Source organism: Lipotes vexillifer, unplaced genomic scaffold (assembly GCF_000442215.2).
Source record: "Lipotes vexillifer unplaced genomic scaffold, Lipotes_vexillifer_v1.1 scaffold207, whole genome shotgun sequence".
NCBI classification, from domain to species: Eukaryota; Metazoa; Chordata; class Mammalia; order Artiodactyla; family Lipotidae; genus Lipotes; species Lipotes vexillifer.
The window spans coordinates 446,947-473,427 of record NW_006784469.1 but is presented as its reverse complement, the minus strand read 5'-3'; the positions used below and the strand labels follow the sequence as shown (position 1 = coordinate 473,427).

The 26,481-nt window shown below is 34.3% G+C and overlaps 1 protein-coding gene across 1 annotated transcript in view; it reads right to left on the bottom strand.

The window, feature by feature from the left end:
* DMD (dystrophin) overlaps nucleotides 1-26,481 on the bottom strand; it is a 1,809,438-nt gene that overhangs the window by 1,413,017 nt on the left and 369,940 nt on the right. Inside the window, exons 19-23 of the mRNA XM_007456856.1 lie at nucleotides 24,293-24,473; nucleotides 15,901-16,046; nucleotides 10,247-10,459; nucleotides 7,303-7,416; nucleotides 6,204-6,359 (exon numbers count right to left, since the gene is read on the bottom strand). Coding sequence (XP_007456918.1) covers nucleotides 6,204-6,359; nucleotides 7,303-7,416; nucleotides 10,247-10,459; nucleotides 15,901-16,046; nucleotides 24,293-24,473 — 810 coding nt within the window. The remainder of the gene's footprint in view (nucleotides 1-6,203; nucleotides 6,360-7,302; nucleotides 7,417-10,246; nucleotides 10,460-15,900; nucleotides 16,047-24,292; nucleotides 24,474-26,481) is intronic.

Here is a 26,481-nt window from a genome sequence, read left to right as displayed (position 1 = left end):
AATTAAAATGAGGCCATATATATGTGAAAAGATGCTCAGTATCATTTATAGTTAAATAACAGCAAATTAAATTAAATTAGTATGTTTTCAAATATGAGACTGGAAAAAACTAGCAAAAATGCCCAGTTTGAGCAGGGATGTGGGAAAAGAAAAGTTTTTATACCCGTTGAGGGAAATATCTGACATAGTACAACCTTTTAGACAGTAAATTGGCAAAATGCATTAAATTTCTTAATGTTCATAAATCTGAGTCTACTCTTCCACTTTAAAGAATGAGTCATACAAAACGAAGTGTACAAAGTTGTATGTACACTATTCAATTCAGCTTTGGAGACAGCAACACATTGGAAACAAACCCAAATATGCTTTCATGGAGAGTTAGTTAAATAAATAGTGGGATACACATGTACACACACAGAATAGGACACCACATAGCACCAATACATCTATACTGAAGCGAAAGTTATCCAATATTTAATTTTAAATTAAAAAGAACAAGTTGAAAAAGAGCATGTGTGACGGGAGACTTGTGCCTTGTAAAGCCTCATACATTTCTGAAATACTAACTTTATAACAGAATTTATTACTTATTAACCAGAAAGATAGCAAAACTTAAAATACCTAAGAGAAAATCGTGCATGCTAATAGCCTGTTATAAAGTACCCTGCTGTAACACATTGAGGGAAAAATCTCAATTCAGTATTAGAATGATTATATATAGTGCTTCTCTTTTACGTTAAAAAATAACTCTAGGGACTTCCCTGGTGGTGCAGTGGCTAGGAATCTGCCTGCCAATGCAGGGAACACAGGTTCGAGCCGTGGTCCGGGAAGATCCCACATGCTGCGGAGCAACTAAGCCCGTGCGCCACAACTATTGAGCTTGCGCTCTACAGCCTGTGAGCCACAACTACTGAGCCCATGTGCCACAACTACTGAGGCCCACACACCTAGAGCCAGTGCTCCGCAACAAGAGAAGCCACCGCAATGAGAAGCCTGCACACCACAACGAAGAGTAGCCCCCACTCGCCGCAACTAGCGAAAGCCCGCATGAAGCAACGAAGACCCAACACAGCCAAAAATAAATAAATTAATTAATTAATTAAAAAATAACTCTAATCAAATGATGTTATTCTTCTCTCTGGGATTAAGTAGAGTTCTATCTTTTAAATAACAGAGTTGTAATTGTAAAGTCTTAATATATAAGGCATACTTTTAGTATAATGAAGTTTTCATGGTACTTTACCAAATACTAAATATGTACAGAACCATCATCATATTAATTTTCCTTACACTTTACAACCACCCTAAGCCTAATGTAGTTAAATTAAAACTAATTTCTTTACTCACCTAGGAGAATGTAGTGCTTCATCTATTGAAATGTAAATGTATGTTTCATTCTGACACAGCTAGAAGCATGTATCTAACAATTACACTAGTTAAGGTATAAAGATTATTTTGCATAGTGAATGAGCCTATAATAAGCCCAAGTAAACAAGCTGTTAAATTTGTACTTAGATACTCTGCTATAATCTTTTGAGGTAGTTGGCAAAGTGACAATAATATTAGAGTGACTAACGGAACTTAGGCAAAGACTTGCAGTAAAAAAAATATTGCATGCTATAAAACTAAACCAGAAGGGATCAGGAGTGATTATTTTAAAAGGAAAGAAAGAAAAGAAAAGGAATTCATTTTGAGGTGACAGCATGAGTGCATTGGAAAGAACACCAGTTTTGGAATCTGGATACCTGTACTCAGTCACTAACAAGCTAAGTGAACCTGGAAACATCACTTCATTTCTCTTTATCTCCACTTCTTAACTAACCTAACAATTGGAGCAGAAGATTTCCAAGGTCTTTTCCAAATTTAACATTCCACAGCTCTACAACTGATCAGAGAGAGATGAATTTTTTTTTGTGGTTTCGTATTTTAGAAGGGTTTCTGTGAAAACATTGAGGTTAATATCACAATTTCTCCCTCACCTTTATCACATTAGTGATGTCAACCTTCTAGCCTTAAATTTACCAATCGACTGCCAGTTTCAGCAGATTATACTGCATCAACCTCTTGATAAAATAGAAAGTTCTTCATGTTTCCTGTTCTAGAATTTGTAAATCTAACATTCAACACTGCCCCTCCCCATTCCACTTCCTTTTCCCCCCACCTTTATTAAGATGCAACTGACACAAAACACTGTTTAAAGTACACATATATATTGTGAAATGATTACCACAATATGATTAGTCAATGCCTTCATCATCACACATAATTACCGTTTTTCTTTTTATCGTGAAAACGTTAAAGATCTACTGTCCCAGCAACTGTCAAGTACAGAATATAAAACTGTCAGCTGTAGTTACCATACTGTAAATTAGATCCCAAGAACTTCCTCATCATAAACCAGAAGTTTGTACCACTTGACCAGAATCTCTTCATTTCCGCCACTCTGCAAGCCCTGGCAGTCCCCATTCTACTCTCTTGAGTTTGGCATTTTTTAGATTCCACATATAACTGAGATCATACAGCATTTGTTTCTCTCTGACTTATTTGACCTAGTATAATACCCTCAAGTTTCATCCAGGTTGTTGCAAATTGCAAGCTTTCCTTCTTTCTCACAGCTGAATAATAATCGTGTGTGTGTGTGTGTGTGTGTGTGTGCGCACGCCACATCTTCTTTTATCTGTTTATCCCTGACCAAAGCTTAGGTTGTCTCCTTATCTGGCTATTGTGAATAATGTTGCAATGAATTTGGGAGTGCAGATATCTCTTTGAGATCCTGATTTCATTTCCTATGTAAATATACCCAGAAGTGGGATTGCTGGATCATAAGGCAGCTCTATTTTTAATTATTTGAGGAATCTCCATACAGGTTCCATAGTGGTTGTATTGTGTGTGTGCTGGAGGCTGCGGGGTGTGATGTCTAGGTTATGAAGCTGGGAGTGAGTGGCTGAGGCAGGGTGGAAGACAAAAATCACTGGAGCGGTTATCAAGGAACCGAGGGCTCAGGAACTAGAAGAACCATCTAAGAAGATACTGAAATCACCAAGAATTATGACAGGAGTAACAGTGAGTCAGCTGTTAAAATACTCAAGGAATGAGGCAGAGTGACCCAGGGGTCTGTGGATGATTGCACCCAAAAGAGGTACTGACTTGGAAAGACAATGATCTGCAAGGTGCCAGAATGACATCCACCTGCTTTCTAAATCCAGTGTTTCTTGATAACTATCTAGCATAAATTTATAGCCACTAATAATTAAAATATATAATCATACATTATTTATTTAGAAATTATAAATGCTTTATAATTTTATATATGTAGGTTTATGTCTATTTCATATCCATTTATTTTATTTAACAAGTGGTTATTCTGTGCTAGATACTGATCTGTACACCTTACAAACACAAATTCATTTAATTATTATTTTAAAATTCTTATAAAACAGGCAGTAATATCACCACATTGTAAAGACTGGGAAACTGAAGCACAGAGAGATTAAACAACTCTTCCAGGATCACACAGGTAGTTTATGGTGGAGGCAAGATCTAAACCCAGGCAATCTGGTCCCAGAGCTGTTGCTCTTACACATTGTTTGCCTCTCCATCCACAAGAAAGTCTTCTCCATCCATCAGAGTTTTTATTTTATCCAATTTGGCCAAATATTTTGGGAAAGTGGGTCTGACAAATCTTTTCATTGTGAGATAGGAGTTATCTTACATAAATGTTATCTTTATTTTTGTGTACATAGTTTATACGTTCAATTTAGGTACCCCACTTGAAATCCAGATGTATTTTGACTGTCTACTTCTCCAAAATAAACATGACTAAAATAGAAGTACTGATCATTCTATTAAGCTAGTCAATTTGGTTCCTCCCTTAGCTCGCAGTCTTTCCTTCTTTAAAGGCACAGTAGCCAACACTGTTGCTCAAAACAGAAAACTCTGAATATGCTTATCCCTCCCTCCCCATCACCCTGGACTTTCTTCAAGCATTCTCCTTCAGCAAGCACTGCCATTTCTAATGGGGTCTGATAAAACATAAAATCAAGAAACGAATGTGTACTTGGGATAAGAATAATGATCAAGGGTGGATGTGAGTGTGAAAGCCCTGATGAAAAATATAACAAGGAAGAACTTGCCTAATTGGTTAGAAGAAACAAGAAAAATAAGTGACCACATTGAGTGAGATAAGCTTGCTGAAGATGGCCAGGGAGCATAGAGTTTCTACAAAGTTTGACTCACACAAGCACTTTGGTCCAGTTTGCCTAGAATAACACAGCCCCTCTTCATGTTAATTACGGTATAGTGGGAAAATACACATAAAAGCAATAAACAGTAATGAGACAGAGCAACAAGAGTTCAAACCAGCTCTATCTCTATGGAAGAACTTGGAAAATTATTCGGAGAGGTTTGGACAGTTAACCAAACATGACGTCATAAGAGGATTATACGTTTCAAATTTCTTCATGTCTCTCAATCTCCACTAACATCCCCGGCTGTGCTTTGCCAGTATTATTTCCTACCTAGATAACTGGGATTCCTACATGCTTCCACTTGTGCCCCTTTGGTCTATTCTTCATACAACAGGATTATATAGCAAACTTTTAAACCACCACTTTACATGATGCCACTTCTATACCTAAAGGTCTAATAGCTTCCCATCATACCTGATATGAATAGTAAATCCTCACTGTGACTTAAAAGAAAATTAATGACTTATTTCCTGCCCATTTTCTCATAAAAATTTTTTTGCTGTTGTCCTCTCCCTTGCTCTAAACAAACTGGTGTTCTCCTTTCTATTCATCCATTAAAAGCATTCAACAAACAAATACCTTTCATACTGGCCTTCCAGGAAAACATCAATGATAAAATCTATCCTCTAAGTAATATTTTTTTTTCCTGAACATCCCTTCTAGAACCAGCTTACTGCAGGAGAAGAATGCAAGCTAGCTGACCCACAGCTATCTCATCTGTGAGTTAATAGAACTGTTGAGCATTTGTCAGTGATGGTATTAGCTGGGTGACCTGCCTTGACTTTTACTTGTCCAAATTCCTTTCTTTTTCAAATTTAGTTTTTGCCTTCTGGCATGATTTCTTTTCAACTTTCAAAGGTTACTTAGAAATAACGAAAGACTGGGGCTTCCCTGGTGGCGCAGTGGTTGAGAATCTGCCTGCCAATGCAGACAACACGGGTTCGAGCCCTGGTCTGGGAAAATCCCACATGCCATGGAGCAATTGGGCCCGTGAGCCACAATTACTGAGCCTGTGCGTCTGGAGCCTGTGCTCCGCAACAACAGAGGCCGCGATAGTGAGAGGCCTGCGCACCGCGATGAAGAGTGACCCCCACTTGCCACAACTAGAGAAAGCCCATGCACAGAAATGAACCCCCAACACAGCCATAAATAAATAAATAAATACATTGTGTATTATAAAAAAAAAAAAAAAAAAAAAGAAATAACGAAAGACTGACTGCCTCTAATACATGTAAAATGAAACCTCTCGTTAACTTCAAAAAAGGTATTAGTGTACTGAAAAGCAGTCATTGCATTAGGTCAAAATTTCATCTCTTGAACAAGAAGTATTTGATGTACACTACGTATGTAATATTTTCTCTTCCGTAATTTAATCTTAAAATTGGAAATAAATACCTATAAAACACTCTGCTATATAAAAACGAGGAACTCAGATGTGAATGTACAGTTATTTTATATGTTTTCTACTGAGCTATTCTTAACTATTTCCCAATCTTAATCCATTTATTGAAAGGGACGTACTGAAGAAGCCAAACTTGTCAATCTTAACAATCAAAAGTGAAAAATACTTATCATATTTGTACATATGCATGCATTACTCATTCATTTTATTTCTGTACCAAGTATAGAAGTAAAAAGTATCTTTTGTTGATCCAACTACTTGTATAAAGTTATGCATTGGAGAAAAGATTCAATAAAAATAATGCCTAAGAAAAGGGCCTTATTGTTCAGAATGACAGCTGCAGGCGATAAGTTCATTTTAGGACCCCAACAAGATGAATATACCATTTAAAATATCTACTATGAAAATAATTTATATGCTAGACAAAGGCTAGTTTTAATTAACCATGCTTTAAAGCAACAACATAGAGACTAAACTTTTTAAAAGGGCAATGGTGAAGGGAGACATTAAGAAATCATAATTAAAAAGAAGCAAGCCACAGAGACCGAACATACCTGTCGGCACATGTGATCCCACTGAGTGTTAAGTTCTCTGAGCTCTGTCTCCAGTCTAGAAGCAAACTCTGGCTCCGCTTCATTCTTTATTTTCTGTCCACCTTCATTGACACTGTTTAGACTGGGCTGAATTGTCTGAATATCACTGACTAAAAGCTAAGGAAATAATTCAATTTAAGTTAGCTGAAAAGATTATCACAACCTATTAGAAATGCAACATAGGTAGGAAACATATAATTAGGAATCATGACACTACACATGAATTTTGCCCTTTAAAATCTGAAATGTAAGTTGCAAAAAAATGTTCAGTGGTTTTTATGGCATGAATGAAATAGGGAATTATATATCTGTAGTCTACTTATATTAGTTACTAAAGTAAATAAACTTAATACTTCGTGTGCGAAAACTGTGCAAAAATGATGAGTTTTATACATTATTATTTTTGAAGGAATTTTGATTTTCAAACACAGGGTATTGCAATAATTGTTTATAGCAAGATGGTGTGAAGGTTATTTTTAAAATGGATCTGCTTTTTTAGCTTTTATTCACAAAGAAAGCTCTTTAAAGAGCTAGACTGTTCTCCTCCCACTGCATGGCAACGGTATCAATATTATTTCAAAATACACGTTGTCTTATACTACAGTGCAACATACGTGGTAAGAAAAACATAGTATGACTGATAACCTGTAATAAGATATAACAAATAGCTCAAAAAATTCTTTACCTTTAAATTAAACTGCATGTTATATCAAAATACTGTAAAGTGAATGTTGAGTAAAAGGCAATATTTTGTCTATTTCTCTCTTATTTAGCCCAGTTTCTCAACCTTGGCACTACTGTCATTTGGGGCTGGGTAATTCTTTGCTGTGGCGTGCTGTTCTGTGCATTGTAGGATATTTAGATGCATCCCTGGCCTCTACCCACTAGATGCCAGTAGCATCTACCCCACCCCAAGTTGCGACAAATGAAAACGCCTCCAGACATTGCTAAATGTCCCCTAGAGGGACAAAACTGCCCCTGGTTCAGAATCATCAATATAACTAAATAATATTTTCCATATAAAAGTCTTCATATGAAAAGTATCATATAAAAATCTTACCCTGCACTGCTTCAGCTGTTTTTTAAGAATTTCTGAATCCCCAAGGGCAGGCCATTCCTCTTTCAAGAAAACATCAACTTCGGCCATCCACTTCTTCAGGGTTTTTATGTGATTCTGAAATCAGAGACCCATTTTAAGGCATTATTGGGGTGCTGATTTATCTTAACACAATTCATCACGGTGATACGTTTGAACACAAGCCCAGGAACAATTCCCATGTTTGAAGGATGTCTCTAAGTAGCTCTTCAGGAAAAGAATATTTTCTCTAAGACTGCATTTTTATGGCCTACTGTATGAGCACTGGTGTATGAAGTCTGCTATTGTTAAAAATAAAAAATTACTACCAAATGTGGTTTTATGATGTTGCTCTTGAGAACATTAAATCATATCCCTCTCTAGAGAAATTTTAAGTTACAAAACAACTCATGATAATACTAAGAATATGCCCTTAAGTACATAAAACAAACTATGAACAGTAAACTCAATGTAATGGTGTCTTTATAGCCTCCCTAAACCTGAACTTCCAAAAACTGTTTTCTACAGTTGACAGTTTACATAGCCCCTCCAGTTGAGAACTTTCAGAACAAGATTTTGTCATCTTTAAGGAGAGAAAAAATTTGCTTTTCATTTCCCATTTGCCTGACCAGGGTGAAGTAATGAGCAGGTGGAAAATGTCATCTTTTATCATTTGTAAATAGCCAAGTACATCCCATTATTTTCTCACATAATGTCTGTTTGTCCTGCTGCTTTTTGGGGGCTACTTTTCAAGTGTATGCTTTTTCAAACTCCTTTATTTGCCTACAATTCAACTATGCTGTCCAGATGTGCTACTTTCTCCTTTCTTAATTAAATTTCTATTGAAAATGTGTGCTTCTCAGAAATTTTCCTCTTCGATATGATAAATAATAATGACTTTAAAAGCATTTGACTAAATCTAAAAACTTCAACATTATTATCTGGCTGACATCTTTTGAGCCTAGTTTTGCTCTTTTCTTCACATCACCACTGTCCTAGTTTAGATCTTATTATTGGCACCTTGATTATTGCATTAGCTCTTTTTGGTATCTGCTTCAGTCTTACTCCACTCTAATCCATTCTCCACAGTGGTGCCAATATTATTCTCTCCTCCTTCCTCTTCTCAAAGTGATGTTTTAAAAACACAGATATTACCTTATCTTTCCCCCCTTAAAGTAACAGTTCCACCTTATCATTATTTTTAATCCCATCACCATCAGATTATAATTCATATTCCAAAGTATGGTGACCAACCCATTCATGATCTGCCCCCAGACCACTTCTCCAATCATATATTTTATTAATCTCCAAATACATCTTTTGTCTCCCCAATATTGAACTACTTCCAGTTAATTGAACATACTGCTCCATTTTGTCAGGAACTCTTTCTTCCTCTTTTATTAGGTGCCTAAATTCTACTTATTCAAGGTGTAGTCAGATAAACCATGCTCCAAGAACATTTCATAACCCCTTTTCCCAGATTATGTTGCTTTTCTTCTCTTTCCACTGTCATAACGTTTACTGCACTGTTTAATTTACTTACTGTGGTAGGTTAAATAATGACCCTCCAAGATGTTCAGGTCCCCATCACTGGAACCTGTGAATATGGTGCCTCTTATGGCAAAAAGGAATTCGCAGATGCGATTAAGCTAAGGATTTTGAGATGGGGAGATGATCCTGGGTTATCCAGATGGGCACAATATAACCACAAGCGTCCTTATTAAGACAGAGGCAGGAGTGTAAGAGAGAAATTGGAAGGTGTTATACTACTGGCTTTAAAGATAGAAGATGGAAACATGAGCCAAGGAATGTAGTTTCCAAAAGCTAAAAATGACAAGGAAACAAATTTTCTCCTAAAGCCTCCAGAAAGGACACAGCCCTGCCTATACCTTGATTTTAGCTCACTGAGACTGACATTGAACTTCTGACCCCCAGAACTGTAACATAATAAATGTGTGCTGCTTCAAGCCATTAAATTTGCAGCAACTTATTACAGCAGCAATAGGAAAAAAATACACTCACCTTTCTCCTTCACCAGAACATGGGCTCCTTGATGGCAAGGACCAAGTAATTGTACCCTCTTTCGCCAGTGGTACTGATAAAAATGTGTTTTAATGTATATATGTGTATGCATGTATATGCATGTACACATATATTCATATGTAGAGACACATAAAGGTGGATGTTGTGCTTTAAAGAATGATTTAAAACTGCTTGGTCTTTTGGTTTGTGAAAGGTAAGAAAAAAACAACTAAGCAGCTGGACTGGGATTTAGATCCAAAGGCGTCTTATTCCAATGCTTTTCCATCACGCCATGATGCTTTCAAGATTCTTCCCAGCATTAACATTCTTCACAATAATTTACCACATAAGAGAGATATTACCTGCATCACCACATGTTTTAAACTTTAGACTACAGTGTAATTGTTGGTTTACTAATGCTTGCGTGATCAGGTGGCACTATCCAAACAAATTAAGTCAGCAGAAGTTGGTTTGTGGAAGGTGATGGGGTCAAATTTATACATAAAATTACAAGTGAAATATGCTGATGAAATGATATGACTATATTACATGGTAGATAACTTCTTATCTATTCATAAGCTAAATGATACCTCTATTTAGAGGACAACCAGACTAAAGAAAAGATGGGTTTTGAAAATTACTGAGCTAAAAACATGTTTAAGTCCTATTGATATTGATGAAAAAAAAAACTAATTCTAAAGAAAATCTAAGAAGCAGAACTCTTAATTAAAGTTTTCTGAAAATCAATAGGCAGACTATACTCCTTTGAGACAGATTTGTGTCTTTTGACCTCATCACTGACTTTGAGGGACTATGGAGGTTAAATGTCTTTAAATTTTGTAACTCATCATTAGGAGACAAACAAGTCAAGAAAAAAATGAATATAAAAAGTAAAATCTTGAAGTACCTGAAGTTTTCGGAGTTTAGCCATTTGCTCCTCTAGCTTTTGGCGATGTTCGACCAGCTGGGCACAGAGTTTCTTCCATCGGCCCTCAGTCTCTTCAAATTCTGACTGATATTTCCTGCTAATATTAGAGGGCGCTTTCCTTGACATCTCTGTCACAGTGGTGCTGAGATAGTTTAGGCCATTTTGTTGTTCTTGTAGAGAGCTTTGTAAAGCCTCAAAATTAAAAAGAAGAAAGTGCATTTATACTAACTGATGAATACTAACGAGTTTCATTGTTCAATTTCATTGACTAGTTTCAGATAAATCAAATTACTTAGAATGAAAGCTACATGATCCAAACATCTAAAAATAAATGATGTAACATCAGTTATAAAATAGTCATTTAAATTCTACTTTTAATAAGAGTAGTTTACACATTATTTAATAATATTTTATTTAAAAATCTATGCCTAGTCTTCTGAACAATGCCAAATATATACACAGCTATATATTACTGAACCAAAGAGCTTTAGCACACCTAATGTTATTACATTTTGTCTGTATATTAATAACTGCATTTTTGATTCAATTAATGGAGTTTAACTTAATTATACTGAGCCTTTAAGTAAGATAACTTTTAACCTTCATAGATAAAAATATAACTAAATCAGATTGATAGATGTGATAACAAAGCTCTGAATAAGTTACCAGATGGACGGTTTACTAACGCCACTTAATGAATGTTTTTTTTATTTCTCAAAAGACACTGCTCTGTTTTGTAGTATCACAGTGAAATTCTAGGGAAGTGTGGGGAGAATTTACAAACTTGATTTTACATTTGTACTGTATAATCTATTGCACCCCTTATAATACGATGCATATCTTTAGGTTTCACCTACTCAGTATTTATTTAAATGTTACTTTCTGGTTACAAACTAAAAAGGTTGAAGGTAAAAAATTGACAAAAAATACCCATTATATACAACTATTACTTTTTACATAAACTTCCAGTTCTTCCTACGTAAAACTAAACCCTGAATAGGTGATAATATTTTACACTCACATATGCATAATTATGTGTCAAACATAATTTGGTGGTTGCATACCTTATGTTTATTTTGTGATATGTTATTTTTTACTTTATTTTTATTTTACTTTATTAAACTGTTACCCTCGATTATTTACACAATATCTAGTATGCACAGAACTACAGTTTTTTAAACATCTTTATTGGAGTATAATTGCTTTACAATGGTGTGTTACTTTCTGCTTTATAACAAAGTGAATCAGTTATACATATACATATGTTCCCATATCTCTTCCCTCTTGCGTCTCCCTCCCTCCCACCCTCCCTATCCCACCCCTCTAGGTGGTCACAAAGCACCGAGCTGATCTCCCTGTGCTATGTGGCTGCTTCCCACTAGCTATCTATTTTACGTTTGGTAGTGTATATATGTCCATGCCACTCTCTCACTTTGTCACAGCTTACCCTTCCCCCTACCCGTATCCTCAAGTCCATTTTCTACTAGGTCTGCATCTTTAGTCCCGTCTTGCCGCTAGGTCCTTCATGACCATTTTTTTTTTTTAGATTCCATATATATGTGCTAGCATACGGTATTTGTTTTTCTCTTTCTGACTTACTTCACTCTGTATGACAGACTCTAGGTCCATCAACCTCACTACAAATAACTCAATTTCGTTTCTTTTTATGGCTGAGTAATATTCCATTGTATATATATGCCACATCTTCTTTATCCATTCATCCGACGATGGACACTTAGGTTGTTTTCATCTCCAGGCTATTGTAAATAGAGCTGCAATGAACATTTTGTTACATGACACTTTATGAATTACGGTTTTCTCACGGTATATGCCCAAGAGTGGGATTGCTGGGTCGTACGATAGTTTTATTTGTAGTTTTTTTAAGGAACCTCCATACTGTTCTCCATAGTGGCCGTATCAATTTACATTCCCTCCAACAGTGAAAGAGGGTTCTCTTTTCTCCACGCCCTCTCCAGCATTTATTGTTTGCAGATTTTTTGATGATGGCCATTCTGACCAGTGTGAGATGATATCTCACTGTAGCTGTGATTTGCATTTCTCTAATGATTAATGATGTTGAGCATCTTTCATGTGTTTGTTGGCAATCTGTATATCTTCTTTGGAGAAATGTCTATTTAGGTCTTCTGTCCATTTTTGGAATGGGTTGTTTGTTTTTTTGATATTGAGCTGCATGAGCTGCTTATAAATTTTGGAGATTAATCCTGTGCCCGTTGCTTCATTTGCAAATATTTTCTCCCATTCTGAGGGTTGTCTTTTCGCCTTGTTTATGGTTTCCTTTGCTGTGCAAAAGCTTTTGAGTTTCATTAGGTCCCATTTGTTTATTTTTGTTTTTATTTCCATTTCTCTAGGAGGTGGGTCAAAAAGGATCCTGCTGTGATTTATGTCACAGAGTATCCTGTCTCAGCTTTCCTCTAAGAGTTTGATAGTTTCTGGCCTTACATTTAGGTCTTTAATCCATTTTGAGTTTATTTTTGTGTATGGTGCTAGGAAGTGTTCTAATTTCATTCTTTTACATGTAGCTGTCCAGTTTTCCCACCACCACATACTGAAGAGGCTGTCTTTTCTCCATTGTATATTCTTGCCTCCTTTATCAAAGATAAGGTGACCGTACGTGCATGGGTTTATCTCTGGGCTTTCTATCCTGTTCCACTGATCTATATTTCTGTTTCTGTCCCAGTACCATACTCTCTTGGTTACTGTAGCTTTGTAGTATAGTCTGAAGTCAGGGAGACTGATTCCTCCAGCTCCGTGTTTCTTTCTCAAGATTACCTTGGCTATTCGGGGTCTTTGTGGTTCCATACAAATTGTGAAATTTTTTGTTCTAGTTCTGTGAAAAATGCCAGTGGTAGTTTGATAGGGATTGCATGGAATCTGTAGATTGCTTTGGGTAGTAGAGTCATTTTCACAATGTTGATTCTTCCAATCCAAGAACATGGTGTATCTCTCCATCTGTATGTATCATCTTTAATTTCTTTTATCAGTGTGTTATAATTTTCTGCATACAGGTCTTTTGTCTCCTTAGGCAGGTTTATTCCTAGATATTTTATTCTTTTTGCTGCAATGGTAAATGGGAGTGTTTTCTTAATTTCACTTTCAGATTTTTCATCATTAGTGTATAGGAATGCAAGAGATTTCTGTGCATTAATTTGTATCCTGCCACTTTACCAAATTCATTGATTAGCTCTAGTACTTTTCTGGTAGCATCTTTAGGATTCTCTGTGTTTAGTGTCATGTAACCTGCAAACAGTGACAACTTTACTTCTTCTTTTTCGATTTGGAGTCCTTTTATTTCTTTTTCTTCTCTGATTGCTGTTGCTAAAACCTCCAAAACTATGTTGAATAACAGTGGTGAGAGTGGGCAACCTTGTGTTGTTCCTCATCTTACTGGAAATGGTTTCACTTTCTCACCACTGAGGACGATGTTGGCTGTGGGTTTGTCATATATGGCCTTTATTATGTTGAGGAAAGTTCCCTCTATGCTAGAACTACATTTTGAGCTAAGCAATTTATTGTGAGCCTTCTCCCATGTCATTAAGTATTTTTCAAAAACAGATTTTAATTGCTTCTGCAGTTCATTTAACCATTTCCCATTATTAGCTGTATAAATTAATTTTAAGTTTTCCACTCTTTTAAATTATGTTTATGATCTATTTATGTATACCTCTATGTATCTATATCTGAAAAGTTTTCCTCAGCAAAACTTACATTCAATTTACATTCCCACCAATAAGTGAGATGTAGTTCATTGCTGCCAGATCTGCACTTACTATATCTTTTGGGTTTCTTTTTTTTGCAATTTAGTATGTAAAAAATAGTATCTCATTTTGTAAATTTGTACTACATCCTTACAATTTCTTTTGTTAATTAAAGTATAGTTGAGTTAATATATTAGTTTCAGGTGTACAACACAGTAAGTCAATGTTTTAATAGATGATACTCCATTTAAAGTTATTACAAAACATTGGCTATATTCCTTGTGCTATACAAGATATCCTTGTATCTTACTTATTTTACACATAGTAGTTTGTACCTCTTAATCCCATACCCCCATTTTGCCCCTCCCCCACCCCCCTGCCCACTGGCAACCACTAGTTTGTTCTCTATATGAGTCTGTTTCTGTTTTGTTATACTCATTTATTTGTTTTATTTTTTTAGATTTCTTTTTGCACTTTAGTACGTAAAAATATCTCATTTTGTAAATTTGTACTACATCCTTTACAATTTGAGGTACAATTTTTTATAGGATTAATCGTCATTTATGTCTCTTTCTGGTGACTACCTTATTAATGACTTACTCAGACAAATGTTTTCCTTTTCTCATTTTTCTTTAAAATTGGCTCTGGTATTTTTACAATGTTTGTGATCACTTCCATTGATTTTTGTGCTTCCCCATATGTTTTTAAAGTTTTATTAAAAATTTCTCCAAAATTTATGATTAAAATGTTTTTGACTTTTTAATCCATGTGGTAGTTTGTTTTGGTGTAACATTTGACACAAGGTTCTAACTTCATTTTTTTCAGTTAGTTAATAATTCATCTTCTCAATAATATTTATAAATAATTTTCCCTCCATCACTGTTTTATCAATGGAAATACACTGTTCCATTCATCTGCATACAGTTTCTTTTATACTTAACACACTCCCCTAATTGCTATACCTTTGTACTCTTATGTCCTTACATTTATAGTTTTATTAAGTCACATATTCTTCAAAGTAAATTTTGGAACTATTTCAGGTATTACAAACAACAACATAAAGGGGCCAAAAGATTAAACAGTTATAGGTTGTTTGGTATTATAGTAGAGGAAATAGTTTAAATAGGACAACATATACTGGGAAATGTTTAAATAAAGATTTCTTTGAAGAAATTCTTCTAAAATTACTTTTTTAGGAAATAATATTCCCAAAAAAGAACTCTTGATATAACAAAGTTAAATTTTTAACTTTTTTTCTTAATTTAATTCTCAAAATGTGGACATATTATCTCAGCTCTTAAATACAATGAGTGAATACACTTTAATGTCTTACAAAATAAAATGTGATTAGATATACAACACAGGCTTTTCAGAACTAGCAGGGAAAGTATTCTAAAATCTCATACAAATTATTTCTTTAATTTCCCATATTAGTATTTTATTCCCTGATATAATACTATTAAAATACAGTGAATAGAACTCAAAACCTAATTATAATATTACATCAAAAAGGGTTTAAATTAAAACTAATTTTATGACTACATTAATTTTACCACTTTCATTTTGGAAATGTGAGATGACCTCTAAATCAGCAAGCAAAGGGGAGGAATAATACCAGAACTTCTATAATAATCAAAATCCATGTTTCTGAAAATATACACTAAGCAGGAAAGAATATACTTCTTAAGTAGACCGTATCATTGTTTTCAAAGATGGAATTTTTATCTTATGGAGAGAAGGCACAAATGCATAAAATATTACACTTTTAAATTCTTAATCTTCATTTTTTCAGCTGGTAAACTATTACACTTGTCACGATTATTTTAATTATAGTATTATATTAAGGTTATACCAATGTGATTGCTTGATAGATGAGATCTGTACTGTATTGTTTAAGACATTTAAATAGTCACAGACCTGTAACTCCCTGAGTCTCTGCTCCATGATCTCATATTCAGTGACAGTAACCTGAGGTACAGAGAGTTTGGTTTCTGACTGCTGGATCCACATGAGGATGGTATTCATGGTCTCCTGATAGCGCATGGGTGGCAAAGTGTCCAAAACTTTATCGAAAGGGAAAAAAAAGAGAATCATTTAACCATTTAAAACTTTGTCATTTGTTTTCCTAAGCTGCCAGCAAAATCAATCATACTAATAATTACAAATATTAACAAAGTGGGAAAATGTGAATATACAGATTAGAATATGAGTATGTTGTTGAAGATAAATTCCTATTACGTGCCTGATATTTTGACAGAAACTATGCATATATTACATCGAATCCTCCTATCAGCCTTACAAGACTTGCATTGTTTAATTCATGTTTTTTAAGGTGAGGAAATGGAGCAACAGAGAGGCTGAGTAACTTGCCCAAGGTAACACAGATGGTAGCTGGAGAAACCAAGTAGAGTTCATGTATATTTGACTTTGAAGACTACTCTCTTTCTGTATTATCATTTGCCTTTGGGGAAAATAGTATCATTATCTACAGCAGGTGATATTTTATATTACATCAGTTCATGTTGTATTTTACTAAAAGAAACACAATTTGTGTGCGTTTAGTGTCAGAAACTCTAATAATGATCACGCACATTATCATTCTTAATTCTTACAATAAACCTGTGAGATAGACATCTTTATTCCATTTACATTTGAGGAAACAGAGGCTATAAAAGAAGGCCAACTAATTTGTTCATAGTCAAACATCTAGTAAGTGTCACAGCCAGGATTTTAAACCAAGATCATCTTGCTTCAAAGTCAAAGCCACCAACAAACAATGTACTTTCTCTAACATATATATATATATATATACACACACACACACACACACACACACACACAAAACCACACACACACACACACATATGTATATGTACATACATATATTCATTCCAACTATATATAAAATTAGGGAATGAAATTTATATATATATGGGAAAGTACAATGTGTGTGTATATATAGTTAGATACAAGTTTTAAATCTAAAATGTATATATGTGTATATATACTATTTATTACTGTACATTATTTTCTATTTTATACACGCCCACACAGATTATGTGACTTAAGTAGCTATACTGACCATGTTCAAGGTTGAGAATTTTGGCAGAAAACTGGAAACCATAAAAATGATTTTAAGTGTTTTAAGAAGAATAAAAAAGAAATTGTAGAACTGAAATATGCAATAAGTGAAAAAGTAATAACACAATGAATAGGTTTAAATGCAGATTAGACAAAGCTAAACAGAGAATTAGTAAACCTGAAGGTAGGCCAGAAACATATACATGTATGTGTGTGTGTATGTATGTGTATTTATATATATGTATACATGCATATACATATATATCTGGAATGAAGCATGGAGAGACAAACAGATGGAAAATAAAGATGAGAGAATAAGAGATATAGAAAAAAACAGTAAAATGAACATAAATGTATCCCAGAATCACAGAGAGACATGGGACAGAAGCCACATTTGAAGAGTTAATGGCTGAGAATTTCCCTAAATAGATAAAATCACAGTGCAAAATACTAGCTCAAATCACTATATCCAATTGCATTATTTAAATCACATTATTTTTATCAGATAGCCTATGAGTTTCACTTCTATATATACCAATTCCTTCTAAACTAAATGAGAAGAATATAGGAAAGTATTTTGCACGCTAGTTAAGTGGGGTTTTCAAATGGAAAATATATTTCTAGAAAGTGTGTTAGAAAGGGATACTAAGAATTTTACTCAATGTGCTTATATTTATTTGGCAGTTCATGCCCAAATTTATTTTAAGAGGCCTTCTTCTTTAACCTGAGCACTTCTGATTTCACACTGGAGGATCTCAAAAGATCTCTGTGGTACTTTAAACCTCACAGCTTTCTTTCATATAAATAATGTGTTTCTCTGCTAACTAGATACATTTGAATGCTAGGTAATTATTAATAAAAACAAAGAGGGATCTCATGAATAGTACTGAAGTAAAGGAGTATTTAGTTATGATGTAGCAAAGAGTTGGAAGGAGACAGGTCTATGTTTAGAGACAAGGAGGTATGTTGGATAGGTTATAAAATGTACCAAGTTTGGTTTAACTGAACTTGAACATACACATTCTGGAAAACAGTGCTTGTTTTCCTTGTGGCAGTGGCTGGGACACAATAAACATTTATTAGAAGCTTGTCAGAGGTGATATGAATCAGTCCAATTTTATCCAGATGATGAATATATGTCAGGAGAGAAAGCTAAGTATAGAAAGAGTTGATGAAGATATTAGGGTTACTTTTTATTAGAAAAAGATCAACAGGTTTTTCATGAACATCTATCAGAACTGCTTCTCCATTCTGTTTGTACAGAAGGAGGCTGTGTAGCATGACAATTAGCAAGCCTGATTCTGCAGTTCAGTAAACCTGTGCTTTGGAATTGGCTCTCCACTCACTAGCTTTGGCAAATTACTTAACATTTTAGCATCTTAGACCTCATTTATAAAAATGGGGATGTAGATACTTTGAGGAGAATTAATTGAAGTCATTTATTATTCCTTCATTCAGCCAATATTTATTCAGTGCTCTGAGCACCAGGGAAGCAAGAAATAAAAATTAAAATAGCAAAGCCTTGGCTTTCATGATGCTTAAAATCTAATTGGTGAGTCAGAAAATTAACAAACAAATCAAGAGACTATAATGACTAACAGAAATAAATGGCAGTAAAGAAAAATTAAGTTATGGCGGTGGGGGGGGGCAGATCCTTCCAGATAATGCAATAAAAAAAGTTTAAGATTGAGAATTAGATATAAAAATGTTGGAGCAACGAGGATTTACACAAGGGATGGTGGGCAATCAATAGATTAGCAATGGAAGATACTACCATCTCCAAGCTTAGAGGGACAAAGGGAAGAGGTGTGAGATGGTGTTACAAGAAACCAATAATTGGAACCACCCAGCAGGAGCTGAATTCACAGGGGGATTCCCTTTGGGGATGCAGGGTCCCTGAGGTATGCTGTTTCCAGAGAGGGCTAGAAAGTTGGAGGATTCATTCTCAGCCACTGATGGAGAGGCACCCTGTAACACTAAGAGGGGAAGAGAATATTCTATCTTCTCTCCTCTTCTCACCTTCAGTATCCTCCAAGTGCCTCCCACTGGCTGAACCAAGCAGGTAGACAGTTTAAAAAAAGGATCCTAGGAAGTGCAGTTTTCATAGGAAGAGCAGGGAATGGCACTGAGAAGAGACAAACAGAAGATCTGACTGGAGATGATGGTGAGAGTGCGTATAGAGGGGAGGGAACGGAATTTGAGAGGGGCAACAAAGTACATCAGTGGTTTTACCAATATTCCATTTCTTAAGTTTAGTAGCTCAGTATGCAGATTTCTATTTTTTTCATTATTTAAAAAAATGTTTATATGTTACAGGAACTCTTTGAATATAATAAAAGTATTAAATAAAATAAAAGGGATAGAAAGGGACCAGACAGTGAATAAAAAAGCCCTCTCCTTGGAAGTATCACTTGACAAGAGACTTAAAAGCACTGAAGGAGGGAGCCATATGAATACAGAGAGGAAAGGTTTTCCAGGTGGGTAATAACAAGTTTAACAGTCCAAAGACATTAGTATTTCTAGTAAGGTAGGAGCACAGCAAGGAGCCAAGTGTAGCAAGAACAAAGTGAGCAAGGTGAAGTGTGGTGCGACATTAGGGCAGGGGAAACTACGACCATGAAGGCCTTTGTAGATCTTAATAAGATGCTACATTTTATTCTAAATTTGTCTCTATATTTGCTGATTACTGCATCCATTGTTGGGTACATATTTGCTATTATTATTAGCTAGAAGGGAGATGCAAGACAACAGGAAAGTGAAGGAGACATACTCAAGACTAAGTAGAAATTTTAAGAGTTTAATACAAAGTTTTATGTATGTTAATAAAAGGAGAACACTTCCTTGCTAGGGAGAGAACAAAAGCTGAATAGAGGCACTCATGTTCTTTCATTTGTGGGGAGAGGTAGGTTCCTTTGAACTAATTTTACTTTCTAGAGAACCAGATGCATAGCCAAACCTAAGACATTGCTCTGAAATGATTTACAAACACACACACATACACACACACACATGTCCACACATGAAGACATACAATGCATGCCTATGAATATCCTAACACACACAGAGTGAATTTAAAAAGTTAGTGTCCACTTCATCCTGCAAAGAGAATCATGATCAGACCAAATTTAAATAATAATAATAGATAAAGATCAAGGGAAATGGTAACAAAAAGGATCAAAGTGTTTTATTTGTTTAACTTCAGGTTTACTTAAATACTGTTGTTTCAGTACTGGTTAATACTTAATGGTCATTTAAAAACACATATACAAGGCATAGTTTATTATATTGCACAGCATATTTAACCATGTATTTGGAAGAGTGTTTAGACTGTGCTGAGGATAATCTTGGCATTTGTAGCATCCTGGGGAAAGACTGTATTTGTAGTTCTAATTGTACCTACATTAAATGAGAGGAAACAAAGATTTTCTGACTTGTCAGCTTATCACCAAAGTGATAAGGTAGCATGAGCACTGTACAAGTGTAAAGCAGTTACTTAACTCATAAGTATATGTTATAATATTATAGATGGTCCAAAACTCAGTCAGCATCCACCTATGGAATAGATCAAAGGAGGGAGGGAGGAAAGGAGATAGACAGATAGACAGACTGACAGAAATAAAATGCCATACATTCAAAGAATCCATTGTGTTTCAGCACAGGCCAGCATAAAACAAAAATCTCTCAAATCCAGAAAGAAGATGACCACTGAAACATTCTAAATTATTAAATAATAAATTTGATTGATCTTCCTTCTATTAACCAATACAACTCTAGCTAGATCTTAAGAAATAATCACAATTTGATACATTATTTTTCTTTGTGTTAAACAAAATGTCAACAAAGTACGCATTAATTTGCATTATTCAATGAATAACTTACATTATGTAAAGTCTCAGGTTCTCTTCAAAACCCTGATAAAGTACTGAAGAATCCAGACCACCACTGCACGTGGGCACTATTTACCATATTGTATAGATGGAACATCTTATGCTGTATTCTGATTCGGGATGTTTGGGCACATTTTTTTCCTTGAAATCTGGATCCTAAGTAAACTCTCTGGGTGTTTCACAGGTGGATTGCTTTGGGGAGGAGCTAGAACTGAAACAGGACCTAGCAAGTCCATAGTTTCTGAACTAGCTATCTCACTACCCATGTGTGGGTTCATCAATCAGGAAATACATCTGAATAGCTGTGGGAATAGTTACCCATTGGGCTCTAATCTCACCCTCAAGTCCACTTCATTTCTAAGGGAGGCCCTGATTGTCTTCTCCCTTCTTTAGCTTCCTTCTGGTCTCTCAGTTTAATGAGAAGGGAAATATTTCAGTTTCTGAACTGTTGATATTTTTCTGTATAACTGCTTCGGATCAGTATTCGGATGCAAGACGTAAAGTTCCCTCGTTGAGAGCTAAACCAAACTTCCACTCTATTCTGAGAAGACAGAACAACTTGTGAAAAGATCAAATGCCTTTGTTAGTATCTCACAGGTAAGTTATTTAGCTCAAGCAAAAACCCACACAAGGGAAGATCCTTCCTAGTCTCTCCACGTGTACTTTTGCTTCCTTTCAATCTATCCTCACCGCTCAGTTTCTGAAAATGCAAAACTGATTTATGATGTTATATCACAGCATAAAACCCAATCAGTATTGTTTCATTTTTCTCATGTTAGTGTCTAGAACCCTCACCGTGGCTCATAAAAGGCCCTTTGAGACTGTATGCCTCTCTAGGCTCACCTTGCATCACTCTCTCCTCTCTGTGCTCCAGGGACACAGAACTTCTCAGATTCTTAGCTAGCCAGCACCTACTATACCCTTAATCTCACTAATTCCTGTTCATCTTTCAGCTTCTGTGTCCTGTCTGAGGACTAAGAAAGATAATTTGTAAGACTGTCATTTGTAGACTAAAACTTACTATGAATATAGAATATATTTAACTTTTAATATTATTTTCTCATATCATCTTTGCCAAATACCAACCACCAATTCCTCACACCAGTTTTCACCATTTAAAGTACACTTAAGATGTCAAGTTTTTGTTTCATTGTGAGAACACTAGTAAAGAAGAAAAGGAAAGAGGGAATGAAAGTCAAGATGGATTCCCAAGATGGTAGCTCTTACTTGCTGAATACTTAATATGTTCAAAGCACCATGTAGTAATACAAGAAATGAGATTTACTCCCCAGTGTAAGTTTGGGGGAAAACACACATATGGAAAATTCCTTGAAAATAATTATTAATTAACAAACTGAACTGAAATATGACCTAATGTGGTGAACTTTTATTCACCATTTTTATATATGTACATAATACATATACATAAATTATATATAAATACATATTACATAAAATTATATATAATTTATACATATAATACATAATATATGCAATGTATAAATTATATATACACAATTTATATATAATATTTAATACACATAATGCATATAAATTATATATACAAATATAAATTGCATAATTTATAATTCATATATATAATCCATATTTAATTAATGATTATTAATGAATCAAAACAAGTTTTCCAAAAGAGTGAATCAAAGTGTTAGAGATATTTGGTTAATATAGTGGAAAGGAGTACATTTATTTAGACATAAATGAAATGAAAATATTTGGCACTTTTATAAACAATCATCATATATATGCAAGATAAAGAGAAGACATGCTAATATAGATGGGTATACTGATAGCTATATGAACAGAGGTTATATATTAATATATATTTATATTATGGTGTCATAATCAAATCTGTTATCATCACACATCAACATTCTGAACACCTTGAAAAGGAACAGAAATAAATGTTAAACCTTAATATAATGAGTAAGTCTATGTAAATTAAAAAATTTTCAGTGAATAAGCTCCTCTGCCAACCAGTTACAGTATAACCATTAACATGTACTTGACTTTAAGGGAGGTTTATGGATTTTATGATAAGAAAAATGCATTATTCTTAAATAGGTCAACGTTTGAAAATTTAGGACATTTACAGTCTTTTCCCCAATTGATTTTACAGAGGCCCAGCAACAAGTACACTGACAGCCACTAGAGGGAGCTGACGTTACTGTAAAGTTGTATTACCTGATTCCCTATCAGGAAAATAAACCCCTCAGTAAAAATGACTTTGAAGTAAAAGAAAGGGAAAAAAAATGCATTTATCTTTCATTACATGACCTCACCAGGAAATAAAAAGGAAAAAAAATAGGAAAGTGAGGAAAGCCCATGTATTACACTATGCTGATTCTAACAATGTTATTATGTGGTAAATTTTTTGCACACTTGCAAAGGAAAGCAGTTAAAAATGTGTGTTCCAACAAATTAAAGTTTCAGTAGAAAACAAATATATGTTCTTGTGATTCTCATGACAACTTTGAGGATGACTTTTTTAAAAATATTTTTATCTTAATGCCTTAAAAATCTAGTTTTACTCTATAATCCTTTGTGTGTACATATATATACATATGTATATATGTGTATGGTGAACCAAAGACCCATTCTCTAATGCTTAAAAATGTTCATAAACCTGCTTGTCAAAGGAATTTTTGTCTGATGAGTAGGGATATTTGGACTGTGTACTAATATCATAAGAGCAAACTGGTGAGAGACAAAATTGACATCCTGAAAAATCTGCTCATCATATGGTAGGCATTTGCATAATTGCTCCACTCATATGTTGTATTTTACCAGTAAATGAGAAAAAAAAGATATTGTATAGTTATAGTGATCCAAGAGTAAAATGTAGCCCAAAGAATAATTTGTCCTTGGCTGAGTTTCAGTTGCCACATGTATGCTACAGCTATAATAATCTTCATATAAATTGACAGAAGTATTAGCAAGATGCCTAGCTAGATATCCTTGCACATGAAGCAAACTGGATTTGATGAAAAGCTACTAACAGGGCTTCCACTGCTCTTTTATTTCCTTCAATGTTCCAAACATTTGACTGTAAAATTTGCAACCCGCCAAGGAGAAGTTACGCCTATCCACAACATATACTTTATTTGTTCTTCATAGTCATGACATTATTATGGAGGGAGCAAGAAATGGAAATCTAACAGATTTGTTTTCCAAAAACAACATTCCACTAGTTGTTAATACAGGTTGTAGAGAGTATGGTTTCTTTGATGGAAATCATTCTTTCATGTTAGTACTTTCTCTTTTCACAATAAATAACTAATTTGGAAAACATCAAGTTAGTCATTTTAAATATTTTTACTTACGTGTCTGCAGCTCTTTCTCTCTGGCCTGCATATCAGCAAAGACTTGGTTAAAATGATTTGTAAAGGCCACAAAGTCTGCATCCAGGAACATTGGCCCTTGTCCTTTCTCTTTCAGGGTTATGCTTTGAATTTTTAATCGCTCAATTTGAGGCTGAAGAACTGACAGCCGGTTGACTTCATCCTGTACCATAATTTAGAGTATTAAAATAAATAACGTTTTTACTTTGCATACATTACATTTTTGCAAAGAAAAGTATTAAAAGGCAGTGATGCAAACTTAGCTTAATGCCCTTATCAAAATATTGGTAAGAAACATCCATGACGGTTGAAGCAAGCCTCCAGCACAGGTGATCAATTTAAGAATACCTTGACTCTTCATTCAATAGATATCATCATTTACAATGATTTTTAAATTTCAAAATGACATCATTTAGAACATTAATGGGCATAAATATATACAGCTGAAAATACTATGAATGACCTTATATCTTTTTCATAAATCAAACATGGATGTTTCTCTACCCTGCTCATGTCAAAATTGTGCACCTTTACTTCAAATTCTAAGCTCATTCAATGAACAATTTTCTTTAAATTCATTTGTGTAGAATATAAATTGTATATATAGCTAAATATGTCTGCATATATACATACTACATTAAATTACAAATGTTTATATATTAATTTTATATAGATTACATATATATGTAATCTATGTAATATTTATGTATATACACTCACATATTTGTGTCTATAATTATCTAAGTTTTGTACAGTCTTATCACTTCTCTTGACTGAATAGGCAATTACCATCATTTTAATTAGGGAGACTGTTTGCTCTGCTTTACTCTTGTTGTCCGGGCATAATTGTTAACAGCACCCCCTTTCACTCTCAAGACTACTCTGATTTAGTTGATAAAAATCACAAGGACACTCTGCCGTGCTGTCCAATGTAGTAGTCTCTCATCACACGTAGCTACTGAGCACCTAAAAAGTGCTTAGTCGAAATTTAGATGTGCTGTCATTGGAAAACATACACTGAATTTTGAAGACTTAGTATGAAAATACAAACTCATAGTTTAAAATAATGATTAAATCTTGAAATGCTATTTTTGATATATCAGGTTAAATAAAATGCATTATTGAAATTCATTTATTTACCTCTTTTTCCTATTTAAACGTCATTTCTAGAACATTTAAAATTACACATGACTTGAATTTGTGGCCTGCATTCAATTTCTTTGGAACCGTGCTGTTCTTGGTGTAAATGTTTTCATATTTTTTTTGTTTCCAGTGAAGTTGCAATTCATATGTTTCTAATAAATACATAATTTGAACTTAAACAGAAATTTCAAAATGCTCTTTTTTAAAGTATTATTACCATGGTTGTTCACTTAAAAGTCATAACTATGCTACCTCTAGAAAAAAGTACTTCAGGATCATTTATTGTTCAAAATGTAAAAAGCAGGAGAATTAAAATGTAAAAATTGGATCACAAGACAATTAGAAGGAAAGGAAAATTGATAGAATTATAATAATTATGAACTAAATATAAATCTGAGCTTCCTGGAAATTAAAGTAAAAAAAAAAACTGTTATTTTTGGATCCATGCATACTCTTTTAGAGACAGTAACTTTTGTCTTGGGACTGAATGAGATAAATTTATCACATGAATCCTTTCATGGTAGCAATACTACCTAATGGACAATCTATTTTTAGAAGATATAAAGATAACTTTCAGAGGAATTTTGGTATGTGATTATAACAGTATGAGTTGATTCAGGTAGGTTAATCTCTAACAATTAAATTCTTTTGGTAGGTGAAAATTAAAGACATTTAGATAAATAAGGAAGTGACCCCCATCTCTCCCATTCAAATATAAAGCCTCTCTATGAAGTGCTAGAAGGTAGGAGCATATTCATAGAAGAAGAGTAAGACAAGAGATAAAGGGTAACACTCTGTGGTTTGGATTATAGAATTACAGACATGCACTTTGTACACTAGACTTGCAAACGGTACCAATGACATCTGCCATGAAACATTTAAGAACCCGATTTACATCTGGCCAGATGTAGGGCCGTCATTCTTCCTTTTTAGGGGGCTATATAATGAGTCTACAGTATAGTAAAGTATGTTCTGCAAAACAAAGGGGACTTTGAAACTAATAAAACATTTGGGCAAATGTTCAGCAG